We start from the raw sequence: 17,290 nt of genomic DNA on the forward strand, positions 1-17,290 counted from the left end.
TATCCAAGCATAGAACCCTGTCAAACAAGTCTGCATTTAAAGACCAGCTCACTGAACTGAAAAATGTTATTTATCACCTCACATGCTCTTATTTTTGACTGCAAATAAAAGGATACTTCTTTCCCTTTCACAAGAAAATGTAAGTAAAAGCAGCTGTTGATGGGGACCAAATCAATCACATTGTTATCATGAACCTGCTTTGTTTATCTGCTCTTTTCTTGAAACAAGCTCACTCATTACAAACTCAAGTTAATGTGGAGATTAAAGAAACATGTTTCAAATGTACGACAGCATGATGGACGCACTCAAGACTTCCTCTACCAGCGCTCTCCAAGAGGCAAATGAATGCAAGTAAAATACACACTTGCTTTTGTCTCTTAGAGGCCTGATATGAGGAGAGAGACATCCTTGATGCAGATCCTCCTCAGGTCTCAGAGAGCCATCTGTTACCGCAGAGGTGGCAAATTCTCACCAAGACCCAGAGGAGACAGCACCAGCTGCACTGGCATGAACAAACATCTTTGTCACGATTATCTAAAACATGGACCTTCTGATCTGTGCCAAAGAGCAAGAGTGAATCAGGCTTCAAGTCAGAAAAGCTTTAGTCTAGTGGCAGTCTTGGCTTTGTGCTGATTTGTGTCTCATTATTGGATGATTTCAGAGGATAAGACTGGAGCCCAACTGGAGCCAAGGGAGGAAAAGAAGAGCTGTGAAGCATCTGTTCTATAAAATGATGAGCGAGGAACCAAACAACAGGCGGGACTGTTGGTTTTACAACTGGAGAAATAAACGACAATGTTTGAAATCACTTTGTCTGAAGGCAGATGGGTCGTTCCAGAATTGGAGGATTTTTTTACATCCCACCCATCAAATTTCAAATACTCCATGTACAAAATGCTAAAACATGCAGTTGTTGTGTAAATTTACTTGTCCTGAGATCACTGTTATGTTTTCTTTGTGTACACTTTGTAATGTCTTTTTATTGTGACCTATTGTCCTATGTTATATTGTATGTTTCACTGTTATGTTTTCTTTGTGTACTTTTTGCAATGTGCTTTTATTGTGACTTAATGTCCTATGCATCACTGTTGTGTCTTTTTTTCTTTGTACCTAGGGACTGTGGATGTAACTTAGCATTGTTGCTATAATCTTTTCATCCGTCATCTGATCAGAGGACTGAGTTGAGGTTGATCACTGGGCTGTTCCTGTTCAAGGTTGTTTTGAGTTGTGTGTGGATTTGGGGGAGAAGGAGGCAGCAACAAACAATTAGGAAGATGTCATGGGTGAGAAGAAAAAAGAAAAGAGGAGAATTGTATACAAAAAAATGGAAGAAACTGTACTGGTAAATGCAGCAACACCTCAATCTAAGAATACTGTCTTACAGCTTGAAGTCATGAAAGTACAAGTTGTATTACCACCAAACGTAAAAGCAGAAGATGCAATAATACTCACTATGCAGAAATATAGTATTGTTGTTTTATGATTACTGATGCATCAGCATGCAGGCAGCATTGTGTTGTTGGTAACATTTTCTGGATGAAGTGGAAATGCTCAAGTGCAGTACTTGACTAAATATATGTAGCTTCATTCTGCCACTGGACATAATGCAGAACTGTTTATTCTTCTGTGTTGCCTTCATCTGCTTGTCGCTCAGATGTTATCCTGGGGTGAACCTGTTAGTGATGGGAAATGATGGCAGAGCAGCATGCAGACCTCATGCCTGAGTAGGAGACCAATGATGTGAAGCTAAGGTCATTTGATATCCAGGAGCAAAATACGCTACATGAAGATATTTTCATGGCACACGCTGCTCTATTTTTTTTTTTAGAGTCAATTACCCTGCAAGTTCCCTGCTATATGTGCAGGAAGATCATATTACATAAAACACCAACAACAAGCATGGTATTTGACGTGCATGATATGTTGCTGTGCAGTTTACAGGGCAAAACTGTGATCCTATGTATGACATAATCCGATGGGCTTTACAGGCCCATCTGGTGGAGATAAGCTATGAAATAACATATATTTAATGGTAATGTAAAGCATGTGCTGTAAATTGCTTGCATTGCTTGACATAGTAAAATTACTTTGCATGTACTAGATTAACATTTTAGCTGTGAAATGCCAGTATACATACACACACAGACTAACAGTAGCTTGTTTATTCTGTAGAGCCCCTGAGCACAACATGATCCCAGATGTTTCACAGCCTGACTTCCTTGAAAAAAAAGTGTCTTGTGTGGCTCAAGATTCCTGAAAGGATTATACAAGAAGGTGTTCAAACAACAGCCAGGCGCTCACTGGAACATAATTTTCACACAAGAGTGGTCATTAAAAGAGTCATTCCAGAATTGGAGGACATTTGGGCTTCAAAATTTTGGAAAACAATAAACCTCTTTTATAATTTTCTACTACATATTCATCAATAATAAGTAACAAACTATCAAAGGCTTGATTGGCTCAGCTTACACATCAATGGTACCATTTTTATTCCATGTTTTATTTGTAGTTTGCTAACCCTACTATAATCACAGTAACAGGGTTGCTAATCCATGCTAATGTTAGCATTTTCTCAGTAGTAGAAGCTAGATATTTAGCTAGATGTTACTGCTGACCAAGAGGACAAGCTTACTGACGGAAAAAAAATCGAGAAAAAAGTAAAAATAATTTGTCTTATTATTTTATAATTTGTCTGTTATCCTTATAATATGCATAACAGGGTAGCATGAGGTAGAGTGAGACGTTCAGTCATGGCTGGCAATGTTATGAATATATGAAAAATAGAAGAGAGGACAAAGCTTTGCTCTACTCATTCTTTTGGAAAACTGTTTGATGATGTTAATTCCAGTGTTTCATGTGATTCACTGTTTTCTTCTTCTACCAGCTAAAAAAGGTTATGTTAACAGGGTTGTTGTGGGACACACATTCCATGCACAATAATAATTATCTAAAATATTATGTTGATTAAAATAAAAATTCCGACAATTAAAAGAGACGTCAATTTAAAAAATAATACCAAAAAAAGGAGATTTTAATTTAATTTTAACTGTTTTATTTGAGATTCAATTTGGTGGGACAAGCGAAAAGTAACATTTTAGGGGGAACTCCAGACTTATTTGGTGTTTTAAAAATATTTCCAAACATTCTTTTCTCCTTTTTTTTTTTTTTTTTTTGTTAAAGATTTGATCTCAGGACAAATAAATTTACACAACAACTGCATGTTTTAGTATTTTGTACACAGAGTATTTGAAATTTGATGGATGGGACATAAAAAAATCCTCCAATTCTGGTATGACCCAAAACATCCTTTCCTAATATGTGTTCATTACGTCACTGGAGTCAAAAACCCAGCCCTCAAGCTAGTGGACACCTTACAAATATTATCTTCAGTGTATCATACATTTCCTTCTGTGTCACTATTCACATCTTAAAAATTGTGAACCTATGTCTTAAAATGTGTTGATGTAGTTTTAAACTGTATTAAACCCCTTCCTGTTGTCAAAAACTAACAAAAGGTTGAGGTACCTCTACATGGATTTGCAGATAAAAGCAGAAAATCATATGTTCCAGTAAAGCTGAGATGAATTGTCCCTAAAAATAGAAGTCGTCCCATCTCAGCTTTGCAAAAAATATGTTGTATATATTCAAATGTTTTTTTTTTCATTTGCATTGCCATGTCCTGCCACATCTGTCATTTTGTCGCACAAACAAAAGCATCCAAAGATAAACTTTTCCTATGGCCATATGACGAATGTGAGTTTCCATAGCAGCTGCCATATATTCCATCCGTGCACACACTCTTCTAATACTGTGTTTATGATACAGAGGGAGATAGCTAATCTCATCACAAATCAAGCCCAGCACACTAAGTCCACAGGAACTCAGTAGACATGACTTCAGACTGGAACAATGTATATACTTTAGCTGCACTCAGTGTGACAAGAAGAGCAGATTGCAACGTTCAGGCACACAGAAACCTTGAGAAGATGTTGGCTGCTGTGATAATGTTGCATTCATGTACTCTGGTTGATTTTAGTAGATAAGCACCATAACTCAAAACTGGTGCACCAAAATAATGAGCACATGAGCCAAGCTTCTGTTTCCTTTTTCACATGGAAAATAATAACTTGTACTTTCAAGCACATTGTTGAAAGTGAGGGCATGATGGAGCGCAGTCAGTTCATCTGTATATTCATAAATACTGACACAACTTCCTATTCCTATCCTGTTAAGTGTGTTTATTTCATTTTTTTTATGCAACATTGAGCTGTTTCACGTTGAATGCTCACACAAGAGGTACCATTTCAGCTCCTTTTCCCAGTAATCATAACAAACTCTTGATGATTTTGTCCAGAGGCACTATTAGGAAAAAACATCACTGACCTAAAACTGACCTCATTTTCAACCCTGCTTCCTGACATGTGCTGTCACATAATAACTAAGAATGGTTCAGAAAATTAGAATTGTACAGGGCCGTATTGTGAATCGCTTTTATTGGGGCCTTTAAAGATTCAAGATTCTTGTGTGCAGTTTCATCACTGCATACTGTGCACTTCTCACGATATTTTACACCAATTACAATATATTGCAATGCTTTTAAAATCTGTAACTATACTGTACTGTCATCTGTAAATATCCATCTACTTGCCATTTGTAAATATCTATCTCAAGGTCAAGGTCAAGGTTCACTTTATTGTCTCCTGTGGGAGACATTTGTCTTAGACAACTCAAAACCATGCTGAACTGCAACACATAAAACAGAACACATGCTACGAAAAAAACATAAAATACGTTACATACAATAAAAAAGTTAAAATAAGTTAAAATAATATAAAGAAAAACCCTAAAATACACAGATACACCCAAACATACATACATACATACATACATACATACATACATACATACATACAGACATCCCTATGCAAACTACATTTGGCTACCTCTTTTTGGTAGTTGTCCCTAACTGGTCATTAATGAACTTGATTGAGAGAGGCACAAAAGAATGTTTAAAAGGGTTGAACCTGCACAGCGTGACTCTCTACATTCTGCCTGAATTCAACAGAACATACTCTGGAAACAGGGCATGTGATGAGTCTGAAAGAATACTGTTTGCCTGCCTGATGGTGGCCTGTATGAACAAATCTTGTGGCATGAGTGGAACAGGGGTATCCATGACCTTATTTGCTATCTTCACCAGGTTTTGAATCTGAGTTTCTGACTGTCAGACCCCAAACCAGCAGGTGATCCTGTACCTAAGTATGGACTCAATGGTCGCACAGTAAAAAATCAACATAATTTCTCTACAGACACCAAAAAGCCTGAGTCGTCTGGAAAATGGAGGTGCCAGATGAGTCGGTATCAATGTGCACACCTAGGTACTTAAAAGAGGTGACCTGCTTAATGTAGTTACCTGCTGGCAATGCTTGCTTCAAGTGATCATTAGCTGCCTGCTGATAGTTACAGGGCTCACACTTGTATGAACACACCAACTACATACAATATCTCTAACACTGTGCCCACTCACCCTGCCTGGCCGTGCACGCATGGCTGCCATGGATACCCGGAGGCTAACATGCAAAGCATCAAGAAACACGTTTTTGCTGTGGATTAATTGTGACAATTTACAAGTTGCATTGCACTTGCATTTTTTAAATCCTGTTTAAAAGAATGAAAAGGAAAAAAAATAATTCAGCGAAAAGAAAAAAAACGAGAATGTTGAAGCATGTTGTCAGATGGTGTATAAGGGTGACAGGAGCACTGAAGCTGGGATAATTAGATATAATATGCCTCACAAATCCCAGTAAAGCTGAGCCAGCATCAGAGACTAATTGTACCACTACTCTATATATATTACACTGTAAAGCAGTGAGCAGTATGACTGACTGGAGAATTTTTGAAGCTATAGAGCCTGAAATATTTATTTACTTATTATTTTACCCCAAATTCTTTCCCTGCTCTGTTAAACATTGCCTTATGGGCAACCTTCACAAAAACAAGGGAAAAAAGATAATTAGTTTCTGCTGTTTGTTATTGTAACAATAATATTGTGTGATACTTCACAAAACTAATATATTATAGAGACTACTGTACATGTGGATTGTTTTCCACCGTCTTCAGGGGATTCTTGTGGTAAACTTATTACCTATTGAGTTAAGTTTCAGAATAAGATTTATTTGCCAAGGAAATTGACTCTGTTTTCTTTTTCTTTCCTCTCAAAGTACTTACACAAAGATACAGGTGTATTTAAACAACGGCAACATGTTAAAGGAGGTAAAATGAGTGTTATATGTAGACACTCTACTGGTCAAAAGTTTGGGGTCACCCACACAATTCCATGTTTTCCATGAAAACTCACTCTTTTATTCATGTGCTAACATAGTTGCACAAGGTTTTCTAATCATCAATTAGCCTTTCAACACCATTAGCTAACACAATGTAGCATTAGCACACAGCAGTGATGGTTGCTGGAAATGTTCCTCTGTACCTCTATGGAGATATTCCATTAAAAATCAGCTGTTTCCAGCTAGAATAGTCATTTACCACATTAACAATGTCTAGACTGTATTTCTGATTAATGTTATCTTCACTGAAAATAACTGCTTTTCTTTCAAAATAAGGACATTTCTAAGTGACCCCAAACTTTTGAACGGGAGTGTAGTTTTTTTTTTTGTATTTTTATCCAATCAATTTGGTGAGGTTTTTAAATGGTTAAATAATTAATCTTATTGTGTTTATTTATGTATTGTATTCTTAAGTGACCCCAAACTTTTGAAAAACAAAGTAAAGAAAAAGAAATAAAAAAAGATGTTTAAAGTGACCCAAAGGTTTAGAGCAAATTGTGCAGATCTGGGTGATAGAGAGGAATAAATACAATAAATATTAGTTTATATGCATGCACTGGAGCAGAGAGGCATGCTGCTGGAATAAAAAATTAGCAAGAATGTAGTATACAGTATATGCTGTATACTTAGCTGCTATAACGTACTTCTTGCACTAAGAACAGCATTCTCTACTGTTTTTTTTGTCTCTGCTTGTTGCACTGTATTATCACTCTAGCAATTATCATTTTGCACTACTGTGTTAATATATTCCTTTCTAGCTTTGTAAATATCTGTGTATTTATTTTTTTATTACTACTATTTTCCTCTTCTTCTTTCTAAAGTATTTTTTTATCTTTCTGTTTCCTTATTCCTAGGGTGAGACCAACAGCCGAAACTAAATAACGTCACTGGAAACTACAAAAGTTGAAAGGGTAGCAGAAAAACCATGTCAAAGGCGTCCAACTATCGTTTCAATAATTACAAGTGCCTGTGAACGCACCTTTAATGGGCGGAGCCAGCGTGGTCCAATAGGAAGCAGCGACCAGAGACACGTTGAATAGTTTCTGCAGCAGACATGTCAGCCTCCAGTGCATAGATAGAAAAACAGATAAACTGGTGGTTTTACGTTCTTAGACTGAAATCCACGATGGTGAGTTTATTGATAAATTAGTTGAACGAAACGTCTCCTTCTGTTCAGCTGTATGTTAAACTCCGTTTGTCACTAACAGCAGCTGCTTCAGTTCAGCAGCCAGTCAATAAGATATACGTTAAAGATGTCAACTACAAACTAACCTGTCTGGTTTTATCACAGGTTGTCGTAGACTCCGACTCTGAGATCATTCTTCGTGTCAAAGGGCCGCTGGAGCTGAAATGTCAGCTGGACACCTCAGATGGTGAGTTCATGGACTACAACATGTTGAAACGCAGAGCTTCCTAAAGTTTGATACCTGAAATGTTGAACTGAGATGGAGCTCAGTCCACCTGACCTGGTGCCTTCAGTCATTCATCTGTTACCACATGCTTGTATGCCAGGATTTTAGAAATACTGAGGGCATCAGTCCCCTAGTGTCCCACACTTTCTGCATTAATTTAGCTTCTATTTGATTTGTTTTCCTTCTGAGTTGCCTAAATATAGCTTTGAAGTCCTTCCATAAGTATCAGGAATATCATTTTCAGTGTAATTCCTTCTGAGGAGGCATCATGGGCAGCATGTACAGCTGAACAAAAAGCATGTAGAATATTTTATGCACTTACAGGAGCATTTTGCCAAATGAACATAGTATGTTAGTGAAGTTTGGGATCCAGTTAGTCATCAGGAAGTCCTGCATGCAGAGTTTTGCAGGTTCATTTAAAAACAAAACAAAACAAAAAAAAAAAAAAACACCAACCAGTGCATGCAGAACTTGAGTTAAGCCATTGCCCATACCCAACGATTTTACCATTAAACAAACAAACAAAAAAAAGCTGTGGTTACATGTCAAATTGAGCCCCCAAGATAAACTGAGATGTGAGGCACTACAAACCCAAGAGCTGAACCATCCGAAAAGTTCCTTCTGTCTGTGGTTCTGAGAATGACTGATCAGGTAACACCCAACACTGATTAACCTGGGATCAGAACTGCTCTCCAACCAAAGAAAAACTAAATACAATTTCCAAAGATGCTTATCTGGAACAGTGGAGGAATCGAGGCAAAACTAACAAAAAAAAAAAAAAAAAAAAAAAAAACCATGAGTAGAAATTGAGAGAATAAAAAGGTTGTCTCCCAAACTTCACGGAACTAGACGACAATGAAAAGCAACCAGTTCTGTCAAGAGAAGGACATGCAGTAGACTTTGCTGTACAATACGTGATCACAGGTTACAAGTTGAGAAATATAATTAAGACATCACAGAATATTTCAGTTATCATAACCTGTTATACACATGGCATACACGCAACACATTTTGCTGTTTTTCTCCTTTTTTGCCATTCTCGTGTTCTTTTTTTTAAATTATATTAACCGCTTTCTTTATTCTGCTTAATAAATGTATGTACTTTATAATTATGTGTATATACTTAATATTTTTTCTTAACTTGTTTTTTCCCTTTTTTAAAGTACCACCGTCCTTGATGCTTTAGCAGTTTTGCTAACCTGATTTTCATGACAATAAAAGCATATTGGACTTAAAATTTAATTGAACTGTTGTTTAAAAATTTCTGAAACAAACCCCAGAACATGACTTAGTTGTCTCATATTGTCATTCACTACATACGCGGAAGAAACAAGCAGATAAAGCAATGCAAGGCTGAGGATAAGATTCCCATAGTGTAGTTCACATGATAAAATAATGATCAAGTGCAAGTGTCACATAAACCACTGTACCTCTCAACAGGCAACACAGTAATGAAAATCCTAAATTGCAGCAAGAATAATACAGCTTTGGCAACAAATGTGATGCACAGAAGTGACATTGTATGTTTGTTGTCTTACAGCACAGCTTACACGAAGGGTAATCTCAAGAACATTTGAGAGTCTTCGCTCCCAGGTGCAGTCTGAATCCTGTGTCCTCGCAGTCTGTGACAGTCCTGTGTTCATTTGGCCAAACAAAAGTGTTCACGCCACACCTGAAGAAATCACTCCTAATACGCCATGTGAAGATATACAACAGTGGATACAGTGAGCTCTGTTTTTAAAATCTTCTTGTTCTTATGTAGAGAGCCACATCAGTCCACTTCTCACATCTTTATACTAGCGTCCTCTCAGCAATTTCCTGTTAAAATTCTAGCACTAAATTGTTTAGTGTTTGTTTTTGTATGTTTATCAAAATGCATTTCTGATTTCAGACTCCTGAGATTGTGTGAGATGAAGTTAACACTAAACATTCAGCCTTTATGCACCACTTACCGGCAGTCAACTCCCAGAAAACCTCAGTTATAGTTATACCTTAGTTTTTTAAGGACAGCATAAGTTTGCTGCTACTTTTTATTAAGTCAGATTTGGGCGTAAATGTATTCATGAATTACATTGCACTGTAATTTTTATTCTCTTGTTATATTATAGTCTGGTTTAGTAGTATTTTATGTTTTGTTTCTTACTTTTAAATCCTATTTTAAACATGCCTTGTACTGTGTTGTGTTTCTTGTTACGGACATCTTTAAGTGCCCGACGCCTCAGTCATTGGCATGTGTTTATTTTCAGAACCATTCTGGGTATCGTTCCTTCCTGTTTGTCTTGTCTTTTAACAAGCAAACATGGAAGTCACAATCTCTGATCTATGGATACTCTGCAATTTGTCGTCCCCAAAGTACGATCTGAACTGGACAAGGAAACCTTTAGGTTTTCGGCACCTAATGCTTGGAATATATTACAATCTAAACTTCAACTTCAAGCCCTTGTTACACTGAATGAGTTTAAAGCTCTGGTGAAATCATTACAGTCTGCCTTGTCTGTGTGCAAGTGTTATATGTGAGCAAGTTTTGATGCTGTTCATTTTATCTGTTGTTTAAATAACCTGGTTAAATAAATGCTAAAGAAAAAAAAAAGTTATTGTTGAGGCTGTTACATTGGAAATCTTAACTTGTCTTTTGTTGGGCTAAATTGTAATTATGATTGGCATGTATTCCAGGACAGATGACCAAGAGAGTGCTGGCAAGAGATCTGCAAAGAAGAAAAGCAAAAAAAGTTCTTCAGCAGTGAGTACATGTTTTGTATATGGTTATAGATAGAAGTTTTTGTTTTTTCAACTGTCTGTATTAATAATAGAATACTAAATCCTGAATTGCAATATTACAGGTATTTGACAAAGCGTTGTAATCAATATTTATCATGGCACAAAAAAAAAAAAACGAAGAAGGGCTGCAATTAACAAGTATTTTCATTAAGTAATTGCTTAGTGTAGAAAATGTCTGAGAAAAGAGAGGATTTTTATTGGTCAGTGTGACATCTTCACCAGTCCAGTTTTATTTTACTAACAGTCCAAATATTTAAAGCTGGGTAAATATGCTGTCATAGCAGACAGAGTTTGCATGCCGCCGCAATAATCAAAACTGTCATCCACCCCAGATGGGACTTGAACCCACAATCCCTGGCTTAGGAGGCCAGTGCCTTATCCATTAGGCCAGTGGGGCAGCTGATGCTGCATGTCAGCCTTTGTCAGTGTTGAGTGGTAGCTATACCATTAGCTTTCTGTAGGTCATTTTCTATGGACAGAGAGATCAGTCTTTGTGTGAGGATAAGCATGAAAGCACACCTAACTGATGTTGTCCATAGCAACCTACACTGCAGATTAATGATTGTCATAGACAATCATTAATCTGCTGTGATCAGATCAGAATCATTAATAGACATTTCAGAAAAATGGAAAAAAAAAATTATTTTTACGATTTCCCAGAAATACAGGTGAGATCTTCAAATGTCCTGTTTTTTCTGGCCTTCAGTCCAAAACCTGTAGTCATCCAGTTAACTGTCACAAAAGTGTTAAACAGCAAATATACACTACCGTTCAAAAGTTTGGGGTCACCCAAGTAATTTCATGTTTTCCATGAAAACTCACACTTTTATTCATGTGCTAACATAATTGCACAAGGGTTTTCTAATCATCAATTAGCCTTTCAACACCATTAGCTAACACAATGTAGCATTAGAACACAGGAGTGATGGTTGCTGGAAATGTTCCTCTGTACCTCTATGGAGATAATCCATTAAAAATCAGCCGTTTCCAGCTAGAATAGTCATTTACCACATTAACAATGTCTAGACTGGATTTGTGATTAACTTAATGTTATCTTCACTGAAAAAAAAAAATTTTTTTTTTCAAAAATAAGGACATTTCTAAGTGACCCCAAACTTTTGATCAGTAGTGTTTGTTCTTCAGAGTCTTTTGCATTGTTAGTTAAAAAATTAAATGGGTATTTAACCAATTTTGAAAATTGTTACAGATGCATACAGTTCTGGGCAAATATTGATAGATTAAACAACTATGATCTCGTTTTGCATCCAAACACAACAAAAAAGCATTTTCAGTTTACTCGTTGCCTTCTTCTCCTAAGCAATGCTGGCTAAGGCTCATGGGTATTGTAGTATATAGAATTGTATGTCATGCCAAACTCATTGAGAAACTGTGATTTCTCAGGCATTAAGTTTGTCAGGGAAAAACCAATACAGTGTATTAACTTGTAGCTGATAACTGATAGATCAACTGGCATTGTATTTGCTCTAAACCACTTTATCTGTCTCATTGTCTTTATGGTGTCTGTGTGTCCTTGTCATTTAGAGTGTCATAAACCTTCGCCTGATGATGGAGTTGACACAGCCAGGTCCTCTCTCAGCACCGATCCTCAGCAAAACAGTCCAGAGATCCCATTTCTTGGCTGCAACTCTTCCCATGGACTGTGTTGTCTGTATCGGCTGCAGTGACACAATCAAATAGTACGTCTTATCTTAAGAACACTTGGTTTCATGTTCCTGACCAGGCTCTGTAAACTCAGCCTGTCAGTGCTGATAAACTTGCCTTGGACTCACGTCAGTGAATAGTTTTCCTCGATTCCCTCTCTGGTTTTGCAGTGCCTGTGAGCGGCTGCTGGAGGCGCTAACTCGCCAGCTGTGTGACATGGAGAAAGTGACCCTGCAGCACATGAGGGGTCCAACAGTCCTCGTCCCTGAAGCGCTCCACTTCCTCCTTCCAGAGCCAAAAGGCCTGGTGACTGTGGTTTATACTGAAGGAGTGTCTGACAGCCAACTAGAGACACAACGGAAGGTTAGAACCACAGACTGAGCTTTTTTGGAATCATAGCGGTAGTTTCCCCGATGATGAGATTGTTATTGTTATCAACTTTATTGCTGAAACAACTAATAAAACAGAAATGAAGGCTGAGAAATAGAACAGGCTGTCCACAGTTTATCTAGCTGGCAGCTGAATTCAACTTGTTGCAAATGGACGATAAACTGCCTTGGTTAAAAGCAATTCATCACCCTCGCTTGTTTTTTTTTTTAAAGCATATTTCTGTCACTTTTTTTTTTTGTGCAAACCTTTTGTCTGGGTAGGAGTTGCATCAGCAGTTTGAGCTGCCAGATGACAGGCCTTACTTTAGAAGAGCCAATGCTTACCACTTTCCAAATGAGCCCTACAAAGACGGTTATCTGCGAAACCCTCATGTGGTTCTCACACATCCTACGCTGGATAATGGAAAGGTAAATCTGTCTCAGTCTTTCTCTTTCACCATGAACAGATAGATACGTACTTTGCAAAATTTTTAAACTTCATTTTTCTTTTCTGTATGTGTTTTTGCTCAAGTTGTACTTGGTCCAGGGGATCTACAGCTATCACCACTACATGCAGGATCGTATGGATGACAACGGTTGGGGCTGCGCTTATCGCTCCCTGCAGACCATCTGCTCCTGGTTCCAGCAGCAAGGTTACGTAGAGCGTTCTGTTCCCACTCACAAGGAGATCCAGCAGGTAACCGCCCTGTAAATGTGATCCCAAAATGCTAGAAAATGTGCCCATATTTGCACAACAGTGATGTCCAAGATGACTGTTTCTGTTTGGGTCACTGTGTTCCAGGCTTTGGTGGATGTTGGAGACAAGCAGGCATCCTTTGTGGGGTCACGTCAGTGGATCGGATCCATTGAGGTTCAGGCTGTCCTCAACCAGCTGCTTGGGATCACTTCCAAGATCATGTTTGTGAGGTGTGATTGCACTCTTAACAGCAGCACCAGTGGATGTTGAATGTGGAGGATTTGGATTTATCTGACAACTTATCTGCGTGTTCTTTAGTCAGGGATCTGAGTTGGCATCAAAAGGCAGAGAACTGGCCAACCACTTCCTCACTGAAGGAACACCCATCATGATTGGTGAGCTGAATTTCTAGCTATTATTATTATCATTATTATTATAAGCATTTTGAGGCTGGGAGGTTAATCTAACTTTAAACTTAACGCTTTATTTTTGTTTAAATTTTTGACTACAACAGCATATGACTGTAATTTTGTTTTGTGAAATTCCACTGAATTTTTATGATAAAAAAAACAATGACACCTAAACTTTCTGGCCACATTTAATTACTATTGAAAGTATAATCAATAATTTTAATGTTGTCCTGTCACTTATCCATAAAAAAATCCAAATGGAGAGCTACGCTACCATCATTCCAAAAGTGAAGGTGATTGTTTTAGCACACTAGACATCATCTTAACTAAATTGTTACTGTTTTTTGAAGCTGTTAGTGGCAACCTTAACACAAAACCATTGTAGAAATGATTCATTATAGGCCTCAATGACAAAATTTCTAATGGAAATTTAAATACATGATTAATTTTCCTGGTGAAGAGTGTCACTCAGCCAAGTCAATTGCATCCGACAGAATCAGTAACATGAATAAAGTTCTTCCTCCAGCTCCCTCTGTCCAACACTGCAGTCAAAAATTATTGGCCTTCCAGACCAGTGTCTTCTTCTAGCACCTTCCTTAATGTTGTGCTGGGCCTGCCAGCCCTTCAGATAGTATCAGGTTTCCATAACAACGACCAGCTGCTTCATTGTGTCTCACCACATGTCCATCCAGGGCTAGTCTACGTTGCCTAATGATGGTTGGCAAGTGTGGATGTGAGCCATGTAGGGACTTGTTGGTGAGATGTGAATTCCAGAAGATATTTTGTACCATCCATAACATTCTGGTATAAGTCCCATCAATTCTTTTTGAGAGTGTCTTTGTTAGTGACCAGGAGTCAGATCCATAAAGCAAGATGGATTCCACTGACACCTTGAATACTCTCGTTTTGGTTGCTGTTTTAATTGGAGATACCCATAATTTTGACAGCGAGTCCCCAGGCTTTACCAATTTTTGTTTCTATACCATGTGCTGTGTTGGTGTAGCCTCCATGATATAGGAAATCATCAGCTTTTTTGATTTTTGACCCATCTAGTGCATGCAATGTCTCGTTAAGGTTGCGTTAAGGTGCATGGACTCCATCTTTCCAGCATTCAGGAAGAGTTCAATCTGTCTTGTTTCTCACTCTACATGATGCAGAAGGTCTTCTTCTTCACTTAGAGTGTTTTATCAATGGGCAATGTCATCTGTGAGTGCAAGTTCTGGGAGGACTTCTTCAGGGTGTCTTCTACTTTGGCGACACTTTAGGATCAGCCTATCAGAGGACAAGATTGCGTTCCTTAGTGCATAGTCTAAGCAGATGATGAAGAGGAAAGATGCTAGAGGGTCTCCTAGAGTGTCACTAATTGGCCCCTAAGTGTAAATTTGACAGGATATCGATCATGAATTTGGTGAAAGAGGGAATCAACATTCTTCAAGGCTTATATTACTTATGGTCAATAAAGTACAGATTTATTAAAACCTGGGAAAAGTTTCATTTTAATTTGTTCTGTGTTGCAGGAGGGGGAGTTTTAGCTCACACTATCCTGGGTGTGACATGGAGTGAGACCACAGGGCAGATCCGCTACCTCATCCTAGATCCTCATTACACAGGAGCAGAGGACTTGCAGCTCATCACAGACAAGGTAACTCTTACAAGGATCCTCACTAGCTGCATTTCTCGCAGTTGTCTTGCACAGCACTGATCTTTGTGTGGATATTGTCTTTCTCAGGGCTGGTGTGGCTGGAAAGGACCTGATTTTTGGGATCAAACTGCGTATTATAATTTGTGTCTGCCTCAGAGGCCGAAGGTCATCTGAGTTCTCACAATCTTTCAAATGGACCTTATTTTGCATCGATGAAGCATTATGGAGTAGCACTATAACCTGTTTGCTTTATGAAAACATGTCAAACTTTGCTAATTTAACTCATTTCTATAATCATGTTCAGTTCTTGTCATTTACTCATATGGATTTGGTTAAGCCCCTCGTAAATGATTGTTTTGCCTCACATCACAACCAGAGATGGATGTAATATTTGTGAAGAAAATAGAAATTTATTACATACTGTACTTTCCGTACTTGGCACTGTTTAAAATAACAAACGATGGTGAAATATGTATACTTAATGTGCTCATGACATGTTCAAGAGAAATACAATCCATCAATTTCAGCTGAGTTTTGTCATTGCTTTATGTTACTGGTAGACAAATGAACCTTCCACGAATGATGCTAAACATGGCCTTGAGTGCCGGCAGAAGTGTGCTCCGTTCGGTGGCTGGTTCATGTGAATGCCTGCTGAATGACGTCTTTATTTCACTGCACTGTACGGCTGATTTTACAAGTAATTAAACTGCACAGTGTATGTTTTTTCATGTCTGTTGTTTCATTTTTTTCAGCTGATTTAATTTTACAGACCTATTTTGATGATCCATTAGTCATTTTGGCCTGTTTTCAAGCAAAATATACATTGAATGTTTTTTCTGTTGGTCAGACAGAACAAGAAATTTGAAGACTTCTGTAGAGATTGTAGAAGAGGAGAGAACTATTCAATCTGTGATTTATATATTTGCTAATAAAAACATCATAATGAAGTTACACTCATCCTAATTTTGCTGTGAAACTTCTGGGAAAATTTAAAGGAAGCCAAGGCATTCTCATTCCCACTTTGAGAAGTAGTTGTAATTAAAAAGCTGTTTTTGAATGCAGCATGATCTGCACTGGTCTGAGATTTTGTCATCTGTGACAGTCAAATTACTTTCCTTTTTTTTTTCCCAGCAGACAATTTTATCAAAGCACTCACACTGACAGGTCATTTTGCAGCGCAGATAAATTACAAGCAGGGCTTTTTCCATCCCTTATTTGTGATTTCCTACCCCTATGTTGATTGTGTTAGTAAGAGACAGCAACACCCCCTCCCCATTCAGTCCCCATCTCTACCCATCCTGCATTGGCATGTAAATTCTATGACAGTGACCAGACACAGGTTTTTACGAGAGATTCCTCCCTAGGGCTATTGTCGGAGAACATCGGCATTTCATTAGTGTGTGTCACTTTTAGGTCTAACTATGTTATAAGGAGTAAGACCGTGACAAATTGTAATTTCAGGGGACGCGCCTCCAGATAATCCCCTTTCTTGTTAATGGAGATGCTCTAGGGGGAGCAGTTACTTTGGCATAATAGATCCCTAAGGAAAAACTAAATGACCTCCGCTATATTCATCCACCGGTTCTGTTCCGTGATATGTTAGAGAGGTTTAAAAACTTTGTCTGGAAAGGACAAGTTACTGTAGTGCATATTTTAATTTTGTTATCATATGTTGTTCTTGGTTGGTTGTTAGACAAAAAACAGAAAGAAAACCAATAGATATATAGTGCTGACAGGCAGCTAAGCAGTGAGATTGTATTAGTATGTTGATGTCTGTAGTAACAATAACAGAAAAGTGTAATTTCACTCACCCATAATACATACATACACATCAACTCTGCTTGTTTTTTGACACATAATTCAATCAAGAAGCCATTTAGTGTGAATTTAGCTTTTGGAGCTCTTCCATAATTTACTGGTTTAATTATATTTCAATGCTGACACTAGATCGGACATTGTTATGGATATGTCTTACAT

The 17,290-nt window shown here is 37.8% G+C and overlaps 1 protein-coding gene and 1 non-coding gene across 2 annotated transcripts; one reads left to right on the plus strand and one right to left on the minus strand.

Moving 5' to 3' along the window:
- Positions 1 to 7,341: 7,341 nt before the first annotated feature.
- ufsp2 (ufm1-specific peptidase 2) lies at positions 7,342 to 16,041 on the plus strand. Its single transcript, XM_023280368.3, has 12 exons — positions 7,342 to 7,473; positions 7,636 to 7,717; positions 9,297 to 9,480; positions 10,430 to 10,496; positions 12,077 to 12,231; positions 12,367 to 12,559; positions 12,847 to 12,993; positions 13,097 to 13,261; positions 13,367 to 13,491; positions 13,580 to 13,656; positions 15,189 to 15,313; positions 15,401 to 16,041. The coding sequence occupies exons 1-12, from the start codon at positions 7,471 to 7,473 to the stop codon at positions 15,485 to 15,487; spliced, it is 1,410 nt and encodes a 469-aa protein (XP_023136136.2). The 5' UTR covers positions 7,342 to 7,470; the 3' UTR covers positions 15,488 to 16,041.
- Positions 10,859 to 10,931, minus strand: trnar-ccu (transfer RNA arginine (anticodon CCU)). The gene has a single exon. It is a non-coding gene; the product is annotated as a tRNA-Arg (tRNA).
- Positions 16,042 to 17,290: the final 1,249 nt, after the last annotated feature.

This window comes from Amphiprion ocellaris, chromosome 4 (assembly GCF_022539595.1).
Source record: "Amphiprion ocellaris isolate individual 3 ecotype Okinawa chromosome 4, ASM2253959v1, whole genome shotgun sequence".
In the NCBI taxonomy this organism is placed as follows: Eukaryota; Metazoa; Chordata; class Actinopteri; family Pomacentridae; genus Amphiprion; species Amphiprion ocellaris.